This window comes from Chrysemys picta, chromosome 2, assembly GCF_011386835.1.
Source record: "Chrysemys picta bellii isolate R12L10 chromosome 2, ASM1138683v2, whole genome shotgun sequence".
NCBI classification, from domain to species: domain Eukaryota; kingdom Metazoa; phylum Chordata; order Testudines; family Emydidae; genus Chrysemys; species Chrysemys picta.
In genome coordinates, this window is record NC_088792.1 from 113,747,269 (window position 1) to 113,774,972 (window position 27,704).

At 41.1% G+C, this 27,704-nt stretch overlaps 1 protein-coding gene across 4 annotated transcripts in view; it reads right to left on the reverse strand.

Moving 5' to 3' along the window:
* Window positions 1–27,704, reverse strand: part of EPB41L4B (erythrocyte membrane protein band 4.1 like 4B) — a 263,311-nt gene that overhangs the window by 109,576 nt on the left and 126,031 nt on the right. For 3 of the 4 annotated variants that reach the window (XM_065584005.1, XM_065584006.1, XM_065584004.1), the window contains exons 8-15: window positions 23,880–23,967; window positions 23,575–23,663; window positions 23,165–23,234; window positions 22,811–22,980; window positions 22,493–22,602; window positions 18,678–18,708; window positions 16,817–16,850; window positions 14,240–14,307 (exon numbers count right to left, since the gene is read on the reverse strand). In XM_065584005.1, the coding sequence (XP_065440077.1) occupies window positions 14,240–14,307; window positions 16,817–16,850; window positions 18,678–18,708; window positions 22,493–22,602; window positions 22,811–22,980; window positions 23,165–23,234; window positions 23,575–23,663; window positions 23,880–23,967 (660 nt within the window). Of the gene's footprint in view, window positions 1–9,989; window positions 11,408–14,239; window positions 14,308–16,816; window positions 16,851–18,677; window positions 18,709–22,492; window positions 22,603–22,810; window positions 22,981–23,164; window positions 23,235–23,574; window positions 23,664–23,879; window positions 23,968–27,704 lie in introns of those variants that run through there. The other variant, XM_005296488.5, reaches the window with a different exon arrangement.

Consider the following 27,704-nt stretch of genomic DNA (forward strand, 5'->3'; position numbering starts at 1 on the left):
TCAGTTTTGCAATCAGATTGAGCATATCCCTAGCTCTGTGGAAATATTTATTGACTATCTGGATAAAGGACTCAACCTTACAGGTAAAACCCAGGGAAGTCCATCATGTCAAGGAAGTAAAGAGTTAGCTCAACAAAGATTTTGTTCACGTGAATGTTGAAGTCCCCATGGGCAATGAACTATAAGGAATCCAATAGCAGTGCAAACACCAGCTCAGCAACCTGAGATGTGAAATCCCCCATTTAACTTGGTGGTCTACTCTTCACAAAAGAACCATAAACTTCTATCCTTCTTCAGGGTCAAAAATGACTGACAGATATTCAAACTCATCCTCACGGCTGGTTCCCTGTGTACATTTGCAGGATAGGACAATAATCACAACCCGCCCTCACCCGCATATGAGGTTCTGTGGGAGTTCTTCATGAGACTGGTGAGTCAGAGAACAACTGGGACTGCAGCTTCTGACCTAGTGAACTGGCTTTACATATGACAGACTTGGAATTACCCAATCCAAAATCTCAAGCTTGAGGAATCCAAATTACCCATTCCATGTCACCTAGTGTTTCATTTAAAGGCATTTGGAAGCTTTAATATTACATTTTCCAACACACATCAAGGCAAAACTTCTACAGTACAGACCTTAAACTCCACCTCTCCATGGTTTGGTGTGCTCTAACACAGGTACCTCACTGGGTCTTCTCTGTTCTTCATGGTCTTTATTTTGACCCAGAGAATTGAAACATTATCTTTCTCTACTCTTCTGCTCAATGACTTCTCCTCTTTCCTTTCCCTCTCTCTCCTGGATACATCTTGCTTGTTTGAACTGACATTGCTGTTATGTTTTTCCCCCAGCAATGTAATGCCAACCAACAAAGTTTTGATCACATCATAAGGCCTCTAGTTTTTCCGTTGTTACAGACACCTAGTTTTTTTGTACGAGTAAACTTCCATATTTTCTCCTCCTGTATTTCTCTTTTGGCCTTCCTAGTATGCCAAAATTCCACCTTGATTTTAATCTCTTAAAAGATAATTTTACTACCATACATCCTTTTATTGCATCTTTCTTTGATGCTCTGCCTGTTTACCTTTCTGCAACTTTTCCCTTTGCTGTAACACTCCACCTGTTCTCCTACTTTAGTGTCTCCCTGACAAGCCCCACTAGCTTACTACATAATAGATTACTTGAACATTGAGAAAAGAGGTAGTGCAGTACTGCCCACACTCTAAAGGAGAAAGACTAATGCTTCATTCTAAATCAGTCCATTGCCAACTCTTGGGCCAGAAGCTGACCCTCTTTATTCTACTAGCTGTATTTTCCACAAAGCTGCTACAAGTCCAAAATTCAGATACGTAGACCTTGACCTCAAACTATTTTAATCTTACCAAAAAAGGGAGCATACAAACAAAGTAGTAGGACAGATGATACAATACACATTTTTCAACTTCTTTGCCCCCTTTCATTTACCCTATTTCCATTGCTACTGCTAAAGCCTAGCACTTTATCAGTCAAACATTACTTATAACATGCCACTTATTCAATTAAAACTTTTACATTTTCCTGCCATCCAGCCCTCCCCCTCCACTGTCTTCTCACTACTTCACGACATCATTGCCTCCATCCTCACACAGAGCAACCCTTAGCTTCTGACCTGATGTCTTTCCATCCCATCCTCCCAGCAATCATCCCCATTCAACTGGGAAATTCTCCCACCCTCTTACTGAGGATTTCACAAGAATGGTCTTAGTCAATATCACAGAGATGGGCTGTGAAGGCTCCCTTTCACCCATGGTGTCTGTTGCAGTCCAGGTGCTTCCCAGGGGGTCTCAAGTCTAATTGGGAGGTGATTGGTGGGCCTCTGCCTCCACATGCTTTTGAGGACTCTAGGAACCCAGTGTCTCGGAGCAGTGGTGTGTTGTGCTCTAGGGGTGAGTGCGGGAAGTGATGCATGGACTACTCTGGCCATGGGAATGCTAGTACATTCAGTGGGTCTAGGTTGTCCCCCCCGACAGGTGGATGGTGATTTAGAAATAAAGGCTTCTAGATTGGGGAGTGATATTTTGTTTGACTTTCAACAAATGTCACACCTGTATCCATTTCTGTAAGAGCGTTCCCTCCTAACTAAGCACTGTAATCTCTTCATATTTAAAAAGGTTTAGCATTTCAAATGCATGTCTACATAGCCCCCACCATCCTCCCATCCAAAGCCTGCAGAATGCCTTATTTGGCGATTTGCAGCTTGCTGATGTCTTTCTACAGCATCAGGTCTACACAGTATTCTTTGAACTGAATGTGCTGGGAATCCTCTGCCACCCACCTAGCTCTATTAGGAGATATCTCACCTATCACTTTGTCACAATAATACCTTTCAAAGCTCAAGAAGAGTTTTAACCGTGCTCCCTAAGGAGAGTCAGTGCTGGTATAAGCATACCTGTTTGATTGTTTGAGGGGAAGGTTTTCAAAAAAGCACAAATGAGAGTTAGGCATAAATGGGAGGCAATCTCCCTTTGACTTTCAGTGAGTCTTGGGGCCTAACTTTCACTTGTGTCTTAAATCTCCCTCTTAACCTCCAAGGTATCATGTGATTCTTTGCAATAGGTCATTTCACACAGGGTTGGTGCGTGCAAAGGGAGTTGCTGCGTGGTCCTGTAGGCTCTCATGAGATATATATGGTAACAAGGGACATCAAACTATGTCCCAACATAATGGAACATCTCCCTGGGTTGTGAAAGAGAGATCTCTTTGGATTCACCTTTATTTCCTATTCAGGTGCTGCTACATTTCTGTCATTTAGAAATTTTAATTTTCTTTACTGTATTTGGTTAAAAGCAACCCTAAAACATACAGTAAATCACTTATGGTCCATTTTCTCTGTTAACACTTGCATTTAAAAAATTTCAATTTTCAATCTTCTAATTTTCTCCCAAAATTTCATGAAAACTAAAATTAAGGGTTTTGAGCTTAAGGTTTGTAACTTGCTTTAACCATGTAAAGCACCCGATACGTGCAAAGAATTACTATAGGCTGTAAAGCTCAGAATGTGACACTAAGTGTGCACGAGAATAGCTATAAGGCAAACAAGCATTTATGATTTTTGTGTGGATAGGAATGAGGAAGAAATGAGCTAGGAGAGAGTGAACCTGGTTTGTAAAAATACTGGCTAACTACCACATCTGGTACATGGGCTGGAGCAGATTATCTGGAAAGGGCTTTATTGCATGCAAATATAACAAAAGGGATGGTCATAGAGCAGATGGGGGATAAATAGGTGTGGAATCTGACACCTAGCATGGGAGTAAGGGACATGCTCTAGGGAGAAAGAAAGTGCATCACAAGGCCTACATGCTCTGTGGTGTGGTGTAGATGAAGATATGAAAGCTCCGCCATATCCATCCATACTAGAAAAATTAGGAAATCATATTGCAGGTGTGAAGCAACTGAAGATGGTCCAGAGGCGCCCATTTCATTTCTAAAGACACCTCTAAAGGGTGGATGACTAAGTGGACTTTAACTGGGAAGAAATTTCTAGAACCGTACATAGGAATAATTAGTTCTTCCGATGAGCTACCCTAAACTCACAAGTTTAAAACCAGAAAGAAGATGTACTGCAATTATTGTTGAGTCACTCTAAGGTCTGATCAGGTGTTTCTAAATCCAGGATCATAAAAGGGTTGGGGATCCTCTCTCAGAGGCATAAGGAACCAGGGGGCAAAAACCTAAAGGCCCTACAGAGAAATCCAAGACACAGTCAAGCTAAGGTTGAACTTTATATTATAACTGTGTTAGACCAGCATTTCCTATTGCCACTGAATTCAATGGCTGCTCCTTTCAGTTCTTCGGGGGACATAACTGAGCAACAAAACATTTTGTGGGCAAAAATGTGGCTTTTAAATATAATCACTTTTTTAAAAACTACTATTCAAATTACTTAAAACTTTATTTTAGCAAGTGACTACAATTTTTAAAAAGTGCTCCTTTTCTGGACCTTTCTTCTAGTAATTCAAAAATTAGCTTTATAATAAAAATGGGGAGTTTTTTTAGAACAGTAGCTCAAAGCTTCAGACCCTAACAAATAGGAAAAACAAAATGCAAAAAATACAGAAAACAGAATGTACAAAGTATGGCAAGTTCAAAAAAGCCTAACAAATTTGGGAACAAAAATATGGTTGACAAGGCCAATGTAATTTTGAGACTGTTTCTGAATGATCTCTTGGTAGGATTATCACCTCAACCTTCTTTCTTTAAAAGGTAAAGGGGGTCCTTCTAATCTCTCGGTGAATAAATCATACAGTAAAGTGGTTCTTCAACAGTGGTCCACAGAACAATCCCTTAGGGGTCTGCAAAGTGCTTGCAGGTCACATGCTGCTTGGGAGAACCATTGTTAGTGAGACTTCTGACTATGAGAAAAAGCGTTTTGAGTCTATTGAGACGACTCAAACAGCAAATCACTAAGGGAAGATGAGCTGTCACCACAAAGTGTGCTGCAGGCAGCAGCAGGTTGCTCAGAGTTGAGAGAACTAATGTACTTAAAACACAACCAAAAGGAAAAGATATGCAGCTGGTCAGAGAGCTAGGAGCATTCTCCATATGTCTTCTCTCCAAGTCCGGTCCTCTGAAGTCCTTTAGAACAGTGGTTCTTAACCTGGGGTCCATGCACCCTCTGGGGGTGCGAGATGCTCTTTCTGGGCGTGCGACATGCCAGTTTTTTTTTTAGAAGGTAAATCATTGAAAACACAAATGAAGCACAGGCACGTAAGTACAATTACTTTCTTTCATCAAACCTATGTAACATTATACATTTTTCAACGATTACTGTAATATACAAACAAAATATATATCTAGGTTTAAAGAACTGACCTACTTCAACAATTTTTGATAAGGGGTGTGAGAACATATTTTGAGAACCAAGGGGTGCAGGCTGCAGTAAAGGTTAAGAACCACTACTTTAGAACATACATCGTTAAGTTGATTTTGATCAGTGTGAACATACGATAATGCAGATTTAAAAAGAAGACTCTCTCTCTCTCACACACACACACACAATGCAATGCTGCAAGGTGCTGAGCATCTTCAAATGCCACTAACTCCAAAGGGTTGAACTAACAGTGTATTTTTAATTATAAAGAATTTACCAGATCTCTGAACTGGGATGGAGAAAAAAAATCTAAAGAGGATTACATACTGTAAATTAATATAGAAGTTTGTTAATGGAGCTCTATTTACATTTTCTATGTATTAGTATTTATTCAGTGATAAGTATGCTAGGGGCCTTTCAGGCAGGTATGATGAGATGCTTGCCCTGAAGAGCTTAAAAACCACATTCAGAAATTCCCAGGGCTAGCTGTTAAGGAACAATTTGTTTTTATTTGAAAGAACTGTCAAGGGTCAGACTTCTAAAACTGGATTGCAAAGGTGTGCCAGTAACTGATACAGGATTTGGCCTGCAGAACCTTTATTACGGGGGATGAGCCATGTGAAGGAAGGAACCCAACTTGACTCTCAAAACCCAGGTTAGGTTGGTATTCTTTTGCGGGGGTTGGGGGGGAAGGAACAGGTCAGGCAGAAAGAAAAACTTAGCACCTATGATATGGAAATCTTTGAGAAACATTCAATATGGAAGCCCACAATGCCCATCACTTTTCAGAATACAATGGCACTTAAGAGAACAATGGGAGCTGCTGGGCTCTGAGCTCTTTTGAAAACCTGGCTCCTTGCGATTGTTGTCTTTCTCAGAATTTGACTACTTTTCAAGGTATCTCTAGGGATGGGAATGAAACAAACAATATACACTGATGGAGAGGTATATTTGTTCTGTCCCTTTCCCTGACCCTGTGTCTATCTTTCCTATTTAGACTGTAAACTCTGTCACTCAAGGGACAGGGACTATGTTTTTCTATGTTTGTACAGTGGCACAATGGGCCCCCTCCCCTTCTTGGTTGGCCCCTAGGTACTACCATTATAAGCACGAAAGATAAAAATGGAGTTGTATTTTTCAAGTGCAGCCATTTCACTCTTAAAACAGAAATAAATGTGATGCAAACATGCTATTTACACAAAAAACTTCTGAGTTCCAGCAATCCCAAACTTTCATCCTCATGATGTGGAACGAGTGCAGTGAACACATGGGCAAGTTCCTACATCTAACCAGCAAAGCTAGCTCAGGTTAACCTATCAAAGTGAGGTTCTTTAGTTGCTATTGTTTTATGGCAGAAGCAAGTATTCCAGCATGCCCTGGCCTTTGAAGAATCCAGACACTTACCAAAAAAAAAAGGGGGGGGGGGTAATTTTCTGTTTCCTGGCTAACCGTCAGCACTAATGGTGCTGCAGCAATAGTAATAACCCACAAATATTGCTCTCCTCAACTCCCCACTTTATAAAGCAAAAGGAAAACAGACTACTTCGCACTGTTCTTGGAGCCTGATCCAAAGCCCATCAACGTTGTCTTCCCGTGGACTTTGAATTAGGTCCTCAGTGAGCCTGTGCTGCAGTGGTCCTTATTCAATCCAGGTGGTTTCTGGGGGAATAGCACTGACCTGGCTTCCTGCTGGATCAAGGACATGAAACTTCTGAATAACTCTTTTATTTAAAAACAAAAAACAAACAAACAAACAAAAAAAACAAAAAAACCCAAAAGAAATGCACAGCGAAGTCAGCCTGCCTCTCCCCACCGCAGGGAAACTCTCCCACACACTCTGGTTATGTTTTTCTACCCCACTTGGGAGTCCATATGCTGAAAATCAAGTCATATCAGCATCTTAATTTTTCCTGTCTTAGTCAGCTTACTTGTTGGCACCAGTGGCTACATTTACCAAATTATTTGCAAGCTCTTATACTAGTATTTCTACAAGATGGAAGAGAGCTCTTCTGGTGCACTGGTTTAGGATCTGAAAGACAAAAGACATGTTACAACTTACCTGCCATACTAGATGCTCCACCTGATTCTACAGCCTTTGAGCAAGCAATCCTTGAACTTGATAAGTCTGCATTTCGGCCCACTGATACATGTTTTGGCAGAACTCAATTATTTCTGTCAGAGTGAACACCCCAGACTGACAGCTGTGCAATTGCATTTCAGGATATAGTCCTTACACTTTTAGTCTGCACTTCAGCTGACAAAGTGATTCATGATTAAGTAATTGAACAGAGAAATCTCACAGGTTAAGTAATCCATGCTAAGAAGGGTTAATCCAAAGGGATGCCTCCTTCCCCAATACTAGAACCTGTTTCTACAGCCCAGTCTCAGGGCCAGGCCAATATTCTGATGCTGCAATGGGCCATAAACCTGGCCCAAGTCACAGACCTGGCCTTACAACACCTCCTGGAGTCCCTGGTGTAGGAGGGATGTCAGGGCAAGAGGGAGACTGGTACTTCGGTGTTTTTCTATCTAGTAATTGCTGCATTACAAAATAGGCTGCACTGAATTGTGCTGGGACTGAACTGGCCAGATATCCCTCAGTACTGGGGGAGATGGGGGATGGGAAGAGTACAGAAAGATGCCATAAAGACACCTTAACCCCAATCCCTCTTGAAAGCATCAACTGGTGCTCCAGCACATCTGAGAATCTCTCCACTATATACTAGAACATGAACCAATGTAATTTTGGATTCCTGGTGTGATGTCTGTTCATCAAATAGCATTTCTCATTTGCAGAAAAGACAGCTTTGTCACCATTTGTGATCATACAGTTTCCAATTCTTGAAAGAGACAAGGTAGGTGAGGTAATATATTTTATTGGACCAACTTCCGTTAGTGGACAAAACAAGCTAACTCTTCTTCAGGTCTTACTGGGATATGAGAGAGAGAAGGTATTTTATTGGACCAACTTGGACCTGAAGAAGAGTTTCGTGAAGCTCGAAAGCTTGTCTCTTCCACCAATGGAAATTGGTCCAATAAAACATAATACTTCACCTTGTCTGTCTCATTTCCTGGGACCTACATAGCTACAACATTTCTAATTCTTGTGGAATCAGGAGAGGATAAGTCTTCAAAAAGTTTTTCTAAAAAGTACCTACAACTAATACAAAGGAAATTATAATTTTTTTTAAATTAAACTTTTAAAAATTAGGATGAAGGACATTTTCAGAAATTAAACATACAGTACAATGGGCATCCTGGAAAACTTGCTTTGTTAGCATTCAGTAGGTGGCGGCATCTGTTTATTTAGGACAACTGGAAAGATTTCAAAAGTAACTTTTGTCACATAGAACAATTGTGTATTTTACTATTTGGAACACAACTGAGAACTACTTTAAATAAATAAACGGTGGCATTCTCATGGGAAATCCTGGCAGGAAACCTATACAACATGGCATAAGAACATTTATTTCAATAGATAATGGACCTAAATTATTTTATGAAATGTAATGCAAAACTGTGATATCAAAAGAGGTTTCCTACAGTGGCCTGCAAATAGGATCCAGTCTGAAATCCTCACAGCCAGAGATTTTCAAAAGTTATAATAAAGTAATTTTTAAACTAAAGGAGTTACCTTTAGCAGTCAAATTCACCAAACATTTTCAGAAGAGTAAGCAATCGAATTTTGCTTTGAAACATGAAGGTTTCTGCCTTGCTAAGAAGTGAAAGTGGTGAGTTGCATTTCTAGCATTCAAAGGTTGGTATCACTGATTTATTAGCTAACCATACTTTCTAAATAGTAGGGGGTGCCAATTTTAGAAAAAACAAACCCCAGAGTGTACTTTAAATTAAAATACGTATTCAAAAGGTATCAGAGTAGCAGCCATGTTAGTCTGTATCCGCAAAAAGAACAGGAGTACTTGTGGCATCTTAGAGACTCAAATAAATTTGTTAGTCTCTAAGGTGCCACAAGTACTCCCAATCAAAAGGTAGAGTCTCTCCCTAGTTCACTGCAGTGGCAGAAGTCAGAGCAACATCACTGGCGAGAAAGGTTAAATGCAAAATGTCAGACTTTGAGCTTGTCTTCATTATGGGGGTAAGTCGACCTAAGTTATGCTACTCCAGCTATGTGAATAACGTAACTGGAGTTGACATAGCTTAGGTCGACTTACCCCGGTATCTTCACGGTGCTGAGTCGACGGGAGACAATCTCCAGTCAACTTCCCTTACTCTTCTTGGAGAGCTGGAGTACCGGGGTCGAACGGAGAGCGCTTTGCTGTCGATTTTGCGGGTCTTCACTAGACCTGCTAAACCGTTCCCTGCTGCATCGATTGCAGCAGCGTCAATCTCCCTGTAGTGGAGACTAGCCCTTTACCTTTTTAGTGCTCCCCAAACAAAACAACTGTGGATGGAGCAAAGGGGAGCAGGAGACGACCTGCCCCTACTGCTTGCAATACCAACCCTCCTTACCCCTGAATCTCACTGCTGTTATAGGTATTCAGGACCACTGAGTAGTGAGGGGTGGGCATGCCATAAAAAAAAGTAGCTGAGAGTATCTGAGGTGCTTCTAAAGAGAAGGAATAAGGGAAGTGCTTTCCCATTTGGTACCAGGCATGAAAATTGCTAGATACAAATAATCGTAAAGGGCAAAATTCACCCTTATGCAGAGATCTAGCACAAGGCTTATGCACCACTTAAATCTTCAGCATAGGGCTAATGTGGTACTTTAAGGGGAGATCTTTCGCTCTAAATGTCTTCAGCTCCCTATACAACAACAACAAAAAATACTGCACAGAAAAGCAATACCGAGTATAAACAATATTTATAGAAATCAAATGAAGTTCCATAACAAAATCATGAATCATGAAGTGATGAATACTCAGTTGAAGACTATACATATTATATTGGCACTTTCACATTGCAGTGAACTGTACATTCAAGTATTTCCAGTGGATTCCAATGAAAATCTTGGGCCTGATTTATCACTGGGTTACTCCAGGTAACACCATTGTAGCAACAGCGTGACCCGAGCGTAAAACTGGAGTAACACAGTGGTGTATCATTCCCCAAACTTCCACAAAAATTGCATTAATATCTTTTAAACAGATAAATAATAATATATCCAAAACAAATCCAGAAGCTTGAGAATGTTTATTTGTACTTAGCACATACAAGGAAGATCAAAACAAATATTAATGATAGCATTTGTAAACAAATATACTTTACAAAGTTATATACTATCAAATTTGCTCTGAAAAAAATGCAGGGTTATCCCTATTTACAAATGGATGTTTATTAAAATCAAGTTAAAAAAACCTACCAGTTTAAGATATCCCAAATATAAAGATATTACTTATTCCAGCAAACTTCAAAAGATCAGTTGTAAGGCCAAATTAATAAGAAAATATGAATAAAGATGGCGCTATGACTTTCTAAGTAAAATATAGGCAAGTGATCAAAATACCAGTCACGCCTATGTAAGGGCCTGAGTTTGTAAAGTGTACATCCAACTTCGCAGAAGTCTAACATCTTTTTTATTTAATCAGGACCCCTGTTTCCCCTTCCCTCAAGTACTACCTCTTGAATCAACCTCTTGGAGAAAAATTTTCACCGGGTAGTTTTATGTTTCCTCATGGTTTACATTCACAATTTCATTAAAAAAAAAAATCAGAAAAAAGACAGCAGCACCCATTATTAAGGCATTATTTTTTTTAAACATTCCTTGTGTTCATAGCAGCAAATACTACCTTTAGGCATAGTATGCAATTTCTCATTGGTTTAATGAATACATCTGAGTAGTAATAGAGTAATCTATTAAGTTTAACATTATAGTGTTTTCCCTATACTTGTGTTTAAAGTTATATAAACACCTGTAATTTTATTTTGTGGGGAAAAACCTTTTGATTATGTCAACAGGATCCCTTTATCACTGGCCATTTAAGTCATTTTTAATTACAAAAGTGAGTTTTGATTCTGTTTTTCATTTGTTTCACATCTCCTGTTCTTGTATCAGTTAAGAAACTAAATTTCCGATCCTTCATTTTTTAATTGGGTTCATAAATTAAACAAGCTGATAAAATAATTAGATGTGGTGTGTAATATTTTAAAGAAACATGCTCAGAGTCACACAAAAATATGATAAATTTAACAATTTACAAAAATTTCAGAACTTGAGCCACAGTGAACTCTGACCAGTTTTCACAAAACTTATCAGATTTTTACAAAAATATTGAAAATACTTCTTTCAAGATTGTCTAGGAACACTAACTAAACAACAAGATGGCCCTACAGATTAAGACACACACTTTTTACACAATATATGTTTAACATAATGCATAGACAGACAATGCTTATGGAATGTAATGATCATCTAAGATGGTAGGTGAAATTAGGATGACCCAGTTTCTCAAAGTGTTGTCATGAGTTTATCTTGGTACACCATACTTTGGATTCCTCCTAAATTCTTCTGGTTCTGATCTTGGATATACTGTAAATTGCGGTCATCTCCACTTGTGGTTGGTTTCCAATATGGCCTGTCATCTTGGTAGGGTGGCCTGTACCATTTGCACAGTTATTGGTTAGTGAGAGATGGAAGTAAATTTTACAATTATGAATGATATACAGTAATATGAGTTTATCAGATAGGCTCTATAATGTACATGAAAAATGATGGCGAGTGAACAGCCATGGAAAGGAGTAGTGGATAGAACCATGGGCTTGATGTAAAGTCCACTGAAGCCACTGGGAGTCTTTCCATTGACTTCAATGCACTTTGGATTAGATCCCGTGCACAGCACTTTTAGAATCTTTTCTTTCAAATGTTAAAAATAAAAATAATCATGCTTGAAAGCCACTGAATTTCCAGGGGAAAAGATTTAACTGCAGCAAGGCTAAGTGGCTTTGTTAAATGAGCAATAAATGCAGAATCATGCAAAAAGTTGAGCTAATGGAAGTACTATTTCCCAAAGGCTTAAAAATTAAAAACACGATAACATTAATGAAGCAATCAATCATCCACCCATAAATACTGCCATTTGCTCAACTCTGATGGAGTTAGTTACACATTCACCTTGTTAAACCCAACAAAACTTCTAGTTCCTGCAGCTAGAATATAAATTTGTGTACAAATATACTCTGAATCCTGTAAAACCACTAGGAAGAAAAATACGTTTTCCCTAGCATACTGGTATAGGTAACTACTACCATCACCAAACTCTCCCAAGCTTTCTGAAGGTACTATGTGCCAAATCACCATAAATCATTTCAAGAAGCAGTTGTTTTAAGCAACATGATGAAAAGTGAATAAAAATAATTGCGTAATGCCAGACATACTTCTGTATTAATACATTGAAGCTGCGTTAATTTTTTGAAACATTCTTTCTTTGTATGCTACCAAAGTAGGCTGAAAACAGTGAATCTAAAATTGAAAGTCAAGTTTTTATTTTACTTGAAGGGAACGTCAATAATAAATCTAAAAATTACAAATGACCATGAACCTCAGTTAGATCTTGGAAGAAAATTCAATCCTACAAGATTTTAATTGAGTAACAGCAGAACAGTTTTACTGAGGAGTTTTTACAGAGGTAAGACAGAAAGTGATTCTGCACCTTCTTATTTTGGAGTTTACATTATTTATAAAACAGAACAAAATGGCCTCCCCTTATCTCTTGTCCCACCTCAAGCTCAATTCTGCAAGCCCAGCTGTGGGAGTTATATGAAACCAGGGCTTGATCCTGCCAGGGGCTGAGCACTCTGACACAAACCCTACCCAACCTCTTAAACACATACTCTAATTTTTATCACATGAGTAGTCCCGTTCACTTCAATGAGACTACTCACATGCTTCAAATGAAAGCATGTGTTTAATGCTTTGCTGGATTGGGGCCAGACTGCTCAGCACCTTTCAGGACTCATCTGAAGAGGGCCTGCAGGATTGGTCTGTTATGTATCTCTTGCAAGCTTAGCTTTGCAAAAGCCATTTTTCATATTTTCCTGTAGCTCTTTCCAATGACCTTAATCTTCACTGAGGAAAAAAAAAAGTTCTCTTACAAACTTTTTAACACACTGCTCTGCTTATCTCAACATTACTCTGCCTAAAGAAAAGTTTTAGGCTTTAAAAATATAAGAATTAACGAGACTGATATCATAAATGGAAATTCCTTTTAGAAAAAACCCTTAAATGGATATACAAAATCTCTGTAGAGGCAGCTATTCCCTGGTAACAGGAAACTGGAGATTGTAGAGCTCATTCAGTGTTAAAATCAACAGGAGAGATTTTGAACAGTAATTTTATGTCAGATTCATTACATATTTTAAAGTTTTTTTTCCATAAAAGTAGTTTTGTTTTTATCTTAACATTTATTTTTATTACCAGACTCTCTAGGAATTTTGAGATGGAGATAAGTAATCTGCAGATCCACCTGAGAAATATTGAGTCTTCCATCTCTATGCCCTTTCCCTGCTTCTTCAGTCCTATCATCTCAGACCAGACTATCCTTTCTTCCACCTTACAGCCTACCCTCACCACTAGTGCTCACCTACACTCAGCACTAAGCTCCACCCACCCTGTGATGGAATTATCTTATCTAAGAATACTAAGAGGAAGAGGCAGGAAGATGGGATAGATGAGAACAGCAATATTACGCACTCACGGTGGTGCAAGTTATATACGTCTGAAAGTCCTAGACACTGTCTGGCAATAAAATAATACAAGTCAAAAAGAGTTATATTTACCTAGGAAAAAAGCACATGAAACATACTGATTTCAGTTTAGACTGAGTTTCTTCCAGTCTTGTTTTCACTTAACTCTTGTTTGATAGCACTAAAATTTAAATCTTTATGTAGTGAGATCAGCCATATTCATAGCTATACAGATACTGAATTTTCAAGTGGTAGTTTTAAAATGTTCTTTTTATGTGATTTTTTTAAAAATCTACCAATCTATTAATAGGAAAGCACTATAATTTTCCATTTAAGTTTTTGGAGTACAGGAAAACGGTTGCCGCATATTACGAATCTGTACATTGTTGATTTAAGCCCACCCTAAAAGGACATGCTCCACTGTCTTCTGAGATTAAATGCTAATCAAAGTAAAATTAATTTTACTAAAAATATTAAGCACCTTACTGCCAGACACACAACCTACAGAAATTAATTCAAAAGGAAAATTTAATCCTAAAATTTTGTTTTGAATAATAAATTAAAAATAAATCTAAGCAAACTATCAAGTTCCTTTTAATAAATTTAATAGACTTAGAATATGTCAAAGCAAAAACTAAAGTGATTAACATACATCACCTCATAGTCTCATCACAGTTCTAATCCAACAGGTTGTTTAAAATAAAGAAGAAAAAAATGATTCTTCCCATACAATGAAGAGAGCTTACCTTACGTTCACAGGAGTATGAGGGTGCCAGTGTGGTGGACCAGGATGTATATTAGGGTGATACTGTGGCTGGAAGTAAAATATTAGCTTTGATTATGTCATTGTATCACCTCTTAATCGGATTGCATTTGATTAATTTTCTATGGAGCTCTTTTTAAAGTGAAGAGTTGTCCTCAGTTACATCATCCTCATGTTATAATTGCCTGCATTGTTACTGCAATTTCATACTTTCACTACCAGCTGTAGCAAAAAATGATTAAGGACCTGCCTTATAAATATACCAAATATCACAATTGCAGCTGTTGAAAGATGTGAGCATGAACTACTATCATGGAACCTACAGCTATGTCCACACTTGGAACAAGGGGTGTAATTCCAGCTCTTGTGCTAAAAATAATGCAGTAGCTGTGATAGCACAGGCAGCGGCATAAGTCCAGAGTAGGTAGCCACAGGGTTCAGGCGAGTTTGTACTCAACATGGCTAGCGCATGTCGCCATTCGCTTCTGCCCATGCTACACAACTATTTTTAGTATCAGGGGGTAGCCGTGTTAGTCTGTATCTACAAAAACAACAAAGAGTCTGGTGGCACCTTAAAGACTAAAAGATTTATTTGGGCATGAGCGACCAAAGGAACCATAACTGATTTAATGAGCCATTCGCAGTTTCACTGTACCATCCATGTGTACTTAGACATGCATGGCTTAATCTTTGAGACAAGACTATTTTTAGTGTGCTGGTTAATTACAATGTGTCTGCACAAGTGGAGACTCACAGCTCCCAGTTTCAAGTGTAGACATAATCCAAGGGACAGTGTTATGCATAGAACAGTTCTCTACAGTGTAGTCTGACATAGTTTGAAGATAGCAGTCAACCAGGGATATCAGCACCACCTAGGGATTTGAAAGGCAAGATTCAGCCTCTCTCCCATGTTGCTCAACATGTGCATAGAGCAGGGGAGGGCAAACTATGCCCCGCGGGCCGGATCTGGCCCCTCAGGGCTTTGGATCAGGCCCGCGGCGCCGCTGGCACCACGTCCTTGCATCCTCTGGGCGGGTGGAGTAGAGGGCTCCATACATTGCTCTTCCCTCCAGGCACCGCCACCCGCAGCTCCCATTGGCTGGGAACGGGGAACCGTGGCCAACGGGGGCTTCGGGGGAGATACAGCAAGGGCAGCGCACGCAGAGCCCTCCGCCTCCCCTCCCCCAGGGGCCGCAGTGCTTCTGGGAGCAGCGCGGGGCCGGAGACAGGGCAGGCAGGCAGGCAGCCCTGGCCCTAGTGCGTGCGCCGCTGCCATCCCGGAGCCACTTGATGTAAGCGGCGCTGGGCCGGAACCCAAACCCCTCCTGTACCCCACCCCAACCCCCTGCCCTGAGCCCCCTCGTACACCCTGCACCCCTCCTGTACCCCAAACCCCTGCCCTGAGATCCCTGCTCCATCCTGCACCCCTGTGCACCCCAACTCCCTGCCCTGAACCCCCTTGTACACCCTGCACCCTTCCTGCACCCCACCCCCCTGCCCCAGCCCTGCATACAAATTTCCCCACCCAGATTTGGCCCTCGGCCCAAAAAGTTTGCCCACCCCCTGGCATAGAGCCTTTTGGTGAAATGATCTTCAAGCCCGGAGCTTTACGAAGCCCTAGCATGAGCTTGGTTACAGCTGAATGAAAGTGAGAAAATGTTTTTGCTGCTCCTTTTGGAAAGATATCACAACCCACATTTTTGCTCTGTTGCATTATTTCAGCATATCTGTTTGCTTGGGAAATGGGTGAAAAGCCATTTTTATTCAGAGTTTGGAGGGGGACAAGGGTTATTACAGCAGTAAGGTCCAGAAGGACAACACCATGCTGATGACATTTCCTATGCCCATTAAGTGCTGATGAGACAATGACAGTGGAACAAAATCACTATGGAGGTTTTAAAATTTGTTAATTGAAAAATACATTATGATTAGTTTCTCGTACATGTGTTCCCTCTGGATGAAAATGCAACTTGCTCCCTCAGCAGCACTGAATGCTACTGTGAAGTATATGAAACAAGGGTGAGAGCCTCACTTCCACTCCAGGCCCTTTTCCCTGGTTACGAGGGAGGAATGGAATAAAGGGGCTGTAAAAGCCTCCAACCCAGCCACAGGAGAATTCCCCCTGGTGTAAACACCACGGAAGACAATTGTAAGAATGCCTACTGCGGATACCTCCTAACAAGTCCTGGCATAGCTGGTGTATTGGGGATGGGATGCAATGCTGCAAAGATTCTGGGTGGTGCTGCAGCCCATAAGGTAAGCCCAGGAGGTTGCCATAACTTAAACAGGCCCTCTAAGGCTGTCTAAATGTTTGGGGCTCCTTTCCAGTCCCCAGAGCTGCCCAGAATCAGGAGGGAGCAAAAGTGTCTCCTCACTGTGCTGCAGCAATTAGAGACAGAACAAAATCTCACCACAAGGGTATGAAAGGAACAAATCACAACAACAGGGAAGAAGGGGGAGAGAGGAGAAAATGAGTCACCTTAATTATAGGCAGCAATAACTTTACAATTAAAGTAATAAAACTAAAATCAATATTCCCTCCAGCAAGTGTTACTCTTACCTGGTAGTTGTGGACTTCAGGATTATTTTTTGCACTAAAATAAGACAAAGAAAAAATAGCTTTTCTGTAATTAAAACAGACAAAAAATAAGAAAACTGATAATTTCCATGAATTAGTTTACTATGTGGGTGAACAAGATTGAGAACTTGATCCTTCAACTGGCTACACAAAGGAAAAGTTCTGTGCCTGTATGGAGTCCCTCTAAGTCTAACGAGGATATAGAGAAGCACAGACATCCGCACTCATGGAGCCAGTTGCAGGATTGAGGCCTAAACTTCTCAGGAATATTGGAAACATGTTGGTACCAGGACAGATCTATCTTTTCGGGTCTTCTGCTAACAACAGTGAAAACATTAACCCATCAGTCCTTCAAAATTCTGTAACATAGCAGTCCATTTTAATAGTAGTAAAAAAACTACGAGTGAATTAATATGTAATTGCATATTACATTTCCCCAAAAACAACAAAATGAAAATGATAGCTAAATAAACATCATTTCAGCCTCCCTCCCCCCCCAGTATACTGTCTTGTACCTTTTATGACTACTAGAGACACCAACTTCCCAAATCCTGCATTATGCAAGTACATAATTTTATACAGAGGAGTAATCCCATTGACTTCAGTGGAACTACTCACAAGAGTAAAGCCTTAAATAATACACCTCTACCTCAATATAACGCTACCCAATATAACACAAATTCAGATATAACATGGTAAAGCAGTGCTCCGGGGGGGGGTCCACACTCCGGTGGATCAAAGAAAGTTTGATATAACGCGGTTTCACCTATAACCCGGTAAGATTTTTTTGGCTCCCGAGGACAGCGTTATATCGAGGTAGAGGCGTAGTATGAAAATGTCAAACATTCCAGAGTACCAAAAAAGTTTGCAGAAAGTGTTACTTTTCTAAACTATATTTCTTCAAGCTTGTAAGAGTGCTTGTCCTCATTTAGGGTTAAGTTCATGGCAAGTTTGAACTTTTTAAAAATACAGGGCATTTTTAATTTAATCAAGTGCAAAAAAAGTGTGAACAATTTCTAACTGGAGAAAACCAACATTTTCCTCCACATTTCTGAGATTGATAAAACAAACATGGCCAAATTAAACTAAAAAATAACCCAAACCCACCATCCATTCCCTGGCTAACGAAGAAAGATATGGCAGCTCAAAGGCTAATTTTTAAAAAGTTAAAAGCACCCGCACTTAGGGATTCATAAAGCAAGTACCTTCTTCACCATAACCCTAGTGTTGCTACTGACACATTTCATTAAAAAAAAAGGGTGGGGGGAGGGGGCGGGCGCAACACAACTGCCTAGCATAAATTAAGAACTAGAAAAGTTAGTGTGGTTCCATGTACTCCTGATTTCACATGATTACGAAGTGACGATGAGTCGGTTACCACATGAAAATGCTAATTTAATAACACCTCTAATTCAGTTTTATGTAGCACACTGCTCTGTTTTTAGAGAGGTATAACAAAATGTATACCCGATGTTACAAATTCAAAAGCATTAGTAGTTTGCTCAGCAAAGGTCTGCTTGTACCACAGTGAACATTCAGGGGCAAAGAAAAGGCTATTTATTTTAACTTACAGGGCAGCAACCAATAGTGTTAGATGCTCAACATAATGACAAGATCAGAAAGAAAATAAGCTCAATTTTGCTCCTACTTTCAAAGGACAGAAATCCACTCAGACAAAAAGAAAAGCAAACACAGTTTCATACTTAGCCCCTGATCTCACACTGTGATCAGCTAGCGCAGGTGCAGGATTCGGTGCTAGCCAACCCTGATGCAGGAACAGGGCCTTAGGACTCATTGCCAAACTGTAAGAATGAACACGCAATGAGAATCTGGATACACTTACCACATCTGTGCTGCCTTCACAGGATTGTTTGCTTTAAAAAAAAAAAAAAAACGTTAAGCAACATTTACCTTCAAAAGAGAACTTACTTCCCCGTAACTGTGGTTCTTTGAGATATCGTAGTCTAAGTGTACCTCATATGTGCAAGACAGGAATATTTTTTTTGAGTAGCAGCATCTGTCAGTGCTGTGCATGTACTTTGTGCTCCCACACGAGGCAATGCAGTCACAACCCTCTCTCTGTTCCTTTGGGATTCAAAGCTAGTATTAGCTACAGACTCCAAAAAGCGGAGATAGAGGGCAGGTCATGGGATCCGCACTGACCCCACAGTTACTGTAGGGTAAGTAACCCATCTCTCTTCTTTAGTAGGTCAGTGTGGATCCCACTGTAGTTCACTGGCAGGCAGTAGCCTCTAAGGATGGTGCAGTGAGGAGCATTAGCTGAACCAAACAATGATTGAAGAACTGGTCTCCTGAACTCAGCATGAGCTCTGGTTGCCATGTCAAGGACATAATTTTTCACAAGTCAGTGGGTTACTCCATGTTGCAGATCTCAGAGGCAGGAAATTCCTGAAGCAGGTAGTAGATGCAGCCTGTGCCTCTGCGGAGTGTGCCTTGATGGACAAAGTGACTAGATTGCCAACCAGCTGATTGCAGGTAGAAATTCACTGCATGATTCCCTTGGAGAGTCTGTCCGATGAGACAGCATGACCTTTGGATGGGCCAGAAATGGCCAAAAAGAGGTGTGTGAAGGGGGAGCCAAAACGGATCAGTCCTATCAAGGTAATATAATAAAGCTCTAATTACATCCAAGGTATGTAGTTTCGTCTCTTCCAGAAATGAGTGCAGCTTTGGGAAGAAGACTGGTCTGGTAACTGATTGGATCAGGTGAAAATATGAGATGGAAGAATGTGTATGGTGGCCTGGCCACGAGAGCTTGGAACTCACAAGCCCTTCAAGCTGAAGCAATAGCCAGCAGAAAGACTGCCTTGATAGTAAAATGTTGTATGGAGCATTCCAGCGTGGCTCAAGGGGAAGCTCCATGAGCTTCAGGAGGATGACATGAGATCCCACAAGGCAGACAGGTCTCTAACTGGAGGACAGATAGGAAGGAGGCCCTTAATTAACTTCAACATCATCGGGTGCAAGAAGATAGAGTATGACTGTTCTGGAGCATGATATGCTGATTCTGCTGCAAGGTGAACCCTGGCAGTATTGAGAAAAGAAGACTGAAGGGTGACCCAATAACAGTCTTCAAATATGTTAAGGTCCGTTATAAAGAGGATGGTGATCAACTGTTCCCCGTCACCTGAAGGTTGGCCGAAAAGGAACAGGCTTAATCTGCAGCAAGGGAGATTTAGGTAAGATAGTAGGAAAAACTTTCTAATTCTACTGGTAACTAAGTACTGGAATAGGCTTCTAAGAGAGGTTGTGGAATCCCCATCATTGGAGGTTTAAGACCATGTCCAGGATGGTCTAAGTTTACTTGGTCCTGCCTCAGTACAAGGGGCTGGATCTGATGACATCTCAAGGTTCCGCCCCACGTTTCTATTATTCTATTCAGTCTGATGGCTCTCTGTTCCAGGATACTCATATGTAAATTTAGTTTGTTCTGAGACCATGTTCCTGGCATCTGCAGGTGGTTCAAATGGGCATCCCATCCTGTCCCTGAAGCATCTATGATAAATGTAACAGTTAGGGAGAGAGCAGAGAATGGGATCGATCCCTTTCCGTATATTCACTGGGAGTAGCCATCCAACAGAGCTCTTGTAGGACTTGGGGAGGATCTGTGGCTTGGAGCAGTGTGGCTCCCTGCTAGATGTCAAAGATACCCCTTCGCCAGAGGACGAAAGATGAGAGGGCTTCAGGTAGTGATACGGGATGCAGGGTTGCTCTAACACTGAATCCTGTTCCTCCTGATACTCTGATATGTGTCTGGCCAGAGATGCTGAAGGGAGGAGTGACCTCTTCCTTGAGCAAAGTTGAGTCTGGCTTCTCAATGCCCAAAATGGTGGACCCCAATAACCCCAACAGGGCCCCAGTAGTAAGAATACCATTGGCATTATCCAATCTTGTGCCATTCCCGAGGCGGTGGCTGGGGCAGAGCCCTGTTGAGGAATCAGGTGAGTCTCTCCATGGTGTCAGCCACTGAGCTGAGGGGAGAAGGTTCTCTACTTGAAGATGGAGAGAACATACACCTTTGGTGACAGTGAGGAGGAGTAGACATCTTGTAGGGGGCTCTCTGCACTGGGATTTATACCAGAATAGCAGGTGCTTCAGCACTGTTGGTTGTTCCGGTTCTCCCCTAGGCTTATCCTCCATGGTCAATGTCGACACTGAAGGGTGTAGTCCAGAGGCTGTGTGTTGTTTCTCCTTATGGGAGAACACTGATCTTTGCCTGGAGTCTTTGCCTCTTTATTTGAAGTGACTCCCCTCAGTGTTGGACTCTGATGGCACAAGTGCTAGTGCCGGATTTGATGCTGATGATGTTTCAATGTTGGGGGTGACTGTGCCGGTGATAGTTCCTTTCTTGGTGCGGTTTTCTCTGCACTGGGTTTAGGTGTAGCCTGTCTGCTGGAGGAATGCTGGATGACACTGGCTAGTCCAGTAGCAGGACCTTGGAGCTCCTCTCCTCGAGATCTGAGGATACCTTCATGAATTGTTCCAGAAGGTGTAGTTTGAGCTTCATCTCATGTCCTAGTGGAAAATGGCAGGTACACAGAGCACTTGCTAGGTCTGTACAACTCACTTAACCAAAAGAAGCTCCTATTGTGCCCCCGCTGCAAAATGGACAGGACTGTACAGGGTGTATATACGGGGGATCAGCACGGGGTGTGTGTGTATATGTGTGTATATGTGTGTGTGTGTGTGTGTGTGTGTGTGTGTTGAACTATCAACACTGGGTTCAGATGGATTGATGTGATTTGCAGCGGTCAAAAAAAATCAAGGTAATCAAAACAGAGTTCTGAAGAATTTCTGAAGGTTTGCAGAAATTGTAGCCAAAGCTAAGAACTAGTAGGTCGGACATTCCACAGGTTCAGTGCCACAAGCAGTCAGAGGGAATGAGAGAGAGTCATGGCCACACCGCCCTTTATACTGTCAGTCAGGTCCATGAAAATGCACAGGGTGCACGTGCAGACTTTGCTACTCAAAAAAAAAAATAAAAAAAATACTGCTCTCACATGGATGAGGTGCATACACGTCGACAATGAGATCCACACTGAGACAGACTCAGAGAATGATAAATACCACAGTTTTATAGGATTGTTTTGTAGCTGACATAAGCACAGTGGAAACAAAAGATGGGACCAGTAACCCCGAAGTTGCACACATCGAGAAGTACTTCTAGATGTGGTTCTCCCCATTCCCATGCAGAAAGGGAAAGGGGAGAAAGTCAAAAGGGTTGCCAACCCCACACATTCCAAAATCACAAATCAGTCACACAAAAATAATTGTCCAATGTAGCTCCAGGTTTGCACCTGCAGCTGAGCTCGCAGGTGCCCGGGGAACGTATAACTCTGGCTGAGGATAGGGAAGAAGACAAGACACAGGAATGGTGAAGGATGGGAGAGGATGCAGGAGACACAAAGGATAACACAACAAAACTGACTCAGGGAAAAAGTTGCTACCTTTGATTTTTCAGCTGGTGACTCATTCGGTTATACTCATCATACTGAGTTATAATTTTGTTTGGTTTGAATATGGTCATCTATACATCAGTAGAAATTCTGCAACATGCATGTGTGGCTGTGCTGTTAATGAGCAAACAATTAGTTTAATGAATATGTATAAATCAAGTGGGTTAAATAAAAACCCCACCTTTAAAAGTTGAATGCCTTCGCGATGGATACCGTTTGCTGGGTTTTCTTTCAAATGTACTGGTTCTGCGTAACCTGGATCCATGTGTTGCTTGATACTCTGTTCGACCACTAAAAAAAAGTTTTTTAGTTAGAGAGAGTGACTTAACTCCACCCTTACTTCGTGCTTATCAAACATGCTTAGAGAAACCACGCTGCTTTGCAAAGAGTAATAAATAAATAAATAATCTTGGAACGAACTGGACAAATCTTGTATTTTTGTGCTGTGTCTTCTTGTGTCCTCAAATAAATACAAATGCCCAGTTATTTCATTAAATACCTGAATCTGAAGCGTGAACCCAGCCTTATGAAGTCAGATCTGCTAGATTTACTGTTTGCTGGTATTCGCAGTCTGAAGAATGCGTGGTGTTCCACAGCACATTTCCACAAATGTTTGCATGTTTTTGCATTGTCTAACCGGAAAACAAATGTGTGCTCTTGTTCTCTGCCCTAAATGCAGAAACAAAAAAACTTTGGAAGTTGGCAAGCATGATATTTGTTAATGGCGAACACAAAAGAGAAAGGGCCTGATCCAACAAGGCACTGAGCCCCTTCAAGCTTCTGGTGGCCAACAGGAGTTGAACGTACTCAGCCCTTCAATGGATCAGGTTCCAAGTAAGGGGGGAAAAATTACCTGCTCATCATCTTCTACGACCACAAGTGTTAATTTGCTCTTTTTGAAGTCCATTTTAGTGATTTTAGGCCTACACATACAGGAAATAAACAGACATTTTATAAATTTAGGATTTTTAGTTAAAGAAAAACGAACAAAATGGTATATAAGAGGTTTTACAATAATGGGACATCTGACCTCATAATGTATTTAAAATATAAATATATGTTTAACAAATCACTTTAGATTTTGTTGAAACATAAATTGACCTAGTCGGAAGCATGCATCTTAATCTATTTTGATATTGCAGAATCAATCTCCCTTCTTAAATCCACCACACTATACATTCAAACCAAGCCAAAACTCATTATTTAAAAGGGGGAGGATTACAGCAGTTAACAAATTGGGATATAAAGCAAAAAATGAATTACCAAAAAAATAAACCTATTTTGTTTGCTCCTTCAAAGATCAATATGCCTGTTGGCGTAAGTCCAAGTGCATAGTCACATCCGTCTCTTCCCTACAACCAAACACATGATGGAATAATCAATATGCAGTCACTAGCACAAATCTTAATATGGTAGTAACTCAAAACTTTTGTTATAACATATAGTACCAAAGTCTGTTTGGATGTTTTAATAGTAGAGAATTATGACCTGTTTATGAAGAGATTCACATTCTTCTATTTACAGTCTCTTCCACTCCCCACAGAAATAAATGACAATGTAGGTCTTACCTTAACCACATGCATATCTACACCATACATTTCCAACCATTTAGCTTTGTTCAAGTAGCACAATTCAGCCTGTGCTGGGGTTTTTCCCCTGTGAAAATAAAATGGAAAATGTACTTTAGTTTGCAATAGAATACTTTCTTATATACAGTATAACTTCCCTTTTCATCCATTACCCAGGCTCCCCTGCCTAGGACCCTGATTCTGCAAAGCATTTAAATACATGCTTAACTTTATGCATGTGCTTAGTCTATCCCTGTTCAGCAAAGTATTTAAACACAAGCTTAATTGTTTTCTATATAAGCTGGGTCTTAATTAGAGGCTTAAATGCTTTGCTGAATTGGGGCCTAGAAGACTACAGATAGACTCCATGCAGCTGAATTCATACACAGCAGAACTTTTTCATTTTAGCCATCCTGCATTCTTACCATTGAATGCAATCTCCTTTTACCCAATCACGTAGACTTGATAAAGTGATTGGTTTACATTTAAATGCTGCCAGTTGCATGCAAATACGATCTTAATTTCTACAAAGAAAGTGCATAACTGGCTGGATATACAGTACACTAATATAAAAACTTTCTAATAAACATTGTGCCACAGCAGCACCTGCATTGATTACACCATACACCTTCAATTAGTGAAGTGTTTTTCAAAACAATTTCAAAACTCAGACTTTCAAAGCTGTTAAGGAATTGGGCATCATAAATATGTTTAGGGGCCCTGAAAATCTCTTGCAAGTAGTGGCCGTTGGTCCATGCCTCCACCCTGGACTTTCACATGCTCAGCACCGAGGATATAAGGGTAGGTGCAGACTGACTGCCTTTCCAGCTCCTTATCTACCACGAATCCAGTCATAGGCTGAAGCAGAGGGGAAGGAGGGTGAGTAGTGGAATATAGATAGGGACCACACATCTGAGAACTTGTAGTTACAGGTAAGTAACCTCCATTTCTTCTTCAAGGGCCAGTCCCTATGAGTGCTTCACACATGAGTGACTGGCAAGCAGTCCTCAATAGGAGGAGGGGGTTGTGAGGATACAGGAGGTATAGATGTCTGTCACACTGCAATTCCAAAGTCTGTGTCAGCAGAAGAGGCTTGAACCAGAGTGCAATGCTTTGTGAAAGTGCGTATGGAACTCCAGGTTGCAGCCTTACAAATGTCCAACTAGGGTGAACAGACAGCAAATGTGAAAAATCAGGACAGGGGGTGGGGGTTAATAGGAGCCTATATAAGAAAAAGACCCAAAAATCGGGACTGTCCTTATAAAATCAGGACATCTTGTCACCCTATGTCCAACAAAGGCACTTTTCAAACTGTTGCTACAGAGATTGCCTGTCCTCTAGTGGAATGGACTCTCACTCCATCCGGGTGAGGGAGATGCATGTGACCTTAACAGCATCACAGTGCAAGAGGCTTATTGGTATCTGATAGGGAGGTTCTGCTGACCTGACCAGTTCAGTGTACCGCAACTCATTAATGTCAAACTGTATCAGCTACGTGTCATGTAAGGTATAACTACAAAATTAACAACACAGAGGTAATTAATATTCTTGCATGGTGTATATACAGTAAACACCCAAGAGACCATATGAAGGAAACGTGGAACTAAAGTGTGTTTACCAGACAGGTCTGGGGAGTGGGTAAGCAGGTTTCTCCCAGACTAAGGACAAGCTGATGCCTTCAGCAGGTGTAATCAAAATTGATTAGCAATCGCTGGCAAGTAGCCATTCATTTGCATTGCAAAGAGCAGGAACAGATCAATTTGCATTTTTGAAAAAAAATGGGGGCGAAACCAGCATAGGACTTCCTTCACCAGACTCCAGGTCTCCTTTCTCACAGCTTGAATTTTATTTTATTTTGGGGGGCAACCTTCATTAGAATCCATTTTAAAGGTTAACTGGACTATAAAAGAGAGAGTCAAAGAACATCAAGTGACCTTTCACTTAAGATGACAAAGGAACTGAGCACTTTGACCGTTGCGGAAGAAGATGACCAGAGGGGTAGGGCAGCCATCTAGTTGGTAGGGAGTGTGGTAAGAATCTTACCTTGACATAAGATGGTAGTTTTGTTAGGTATTAGCCTCTAAAAAGCGTTTTTCACTTTTATTTCCTTGTAACCATTTCTAACTCTATCCTTTATACCTGAACTCATTTGAGATCCTATCTCCTTTGGCTAGTAAACTTGTTTTACTTTTTTATCTAAACAAACCCAGTGTTGTGGGAAGTGATTATTAACTCCACTTAAAGTGATAAGCTATGCAGTTTGTCTCTTTAGAGGACCAAACAAACCTTATTATTCCTCTAAATGGTCCAGGAAAGGGCTAGATATTGCAGAGCACATTAATTTTGGACAATTTGGGATGAGGGGTGTTGGGGTTAATCTTACCAGGTGTAACCAAAAAGCTGGCGCGTACCTGGAGTGTAGCAAACAGGCTGCTGGAATCAGTGTTGCTGGTCCAGGGTTGCTTATTACAAAGACACTCCGTGCATGCTTGTATGCTGGCTGGGAGCATCCAGACAAGAGAATTACAGCAGCATACAATTTAAAGCACCTATGGTTACAGGCAGATGGTATCACAACCCCTCACTGGGCTGGACTGGACCCCAGAATGTGACAAGGTGCCAACTGATAGAAAAGGAGGATACAACCAGAAATCCACGGAGTATTGGAGCTGATATGACTTCTCCGTGTCCACTCTGCTATAGCAACGAATAGTCTGGGCGATTTCCCAAATGGTTTCATTTTTTGCAGGTAGAATGCCAATGCTCATCAGACGTCAAGAAAATGGCGTCTCCTTCCTCACTGGAGGCATTCAGGAAAAATACCAGTGCGTGAATCGATTGGTTTATGTGGAACTCAGGAATTACCTTTGGGATGAACTTTAGGTGGAAGTGAAGGGATACCTTTTCTTTATGAAGTATAGTGTATGGTGGGTTGGGCCATGTAATGGCAACCAGGAAGGTGACCTTAACAGACTGGTGGGACATTAAGAACATGGCCCGTGATTCAAAAGGTGGCCCAGTGGTAACTCCAACGCATAATTGGGGATGAAATGCCTCCTGAGGCTCTCCACCAGTGAGTTCTGAGTGCCTGGGAGGTGCATCACACAAATTGTGATGTGGTTCCAGATACACCATAAGTTGACTGCCTCTGTGTGCACTGCAAAGGATTTTACCCCTCCTTATTTGCGGTTATAGAAAACAGTTGTCATGTTGTCTGACATTATCCAAATGTGTCAGGATCATATCAGCGGGAGGAATGCACTGCATGCCTGTCTGACTGCACTTGGTTCCAAAAGATTGATTCGCATCCCAGGTTTCCACGGTGTCCGTGTATCTTGTGATGTGACTCTGCCCATGTGGGCTCACCAGCCTACGAGGGATGCCTCCGTGATTATCATCATGTTGGCTGTGTATGTGTGCACGAGGCAGGGTAGGGGTAGGAAAGGGACTCCAATGCACACAATTTGGGGGCTCTGAGCGAAGCCCTGATATTGACTGTCACTGTCACGGTGTTCATGCTGTGTATGGCACATATACCAACCAGAGCCAGGCTTGCAAACAATGGAGTTGCAGCCTAGCAAATGACCTTACATACGAGCAGGAGGCCATGTGACTGAGCAAAGACAGACAGATCCAGAATTTTGTTCTGGGTTTGGGCATGACTTGGTTTATCAGATTGCTCATGACTAAGAATCTGTCTGCAGGGAGGGAGGCTCTTGCTTGCAGTCAAGTCCAGGGTCACGACTATAATGTTGATGAGCTGTGTGGGGGTCAAAATACACTTTTCCATGTTTATGCAGATTCCCAAGGATGCCAGCAGGCAGA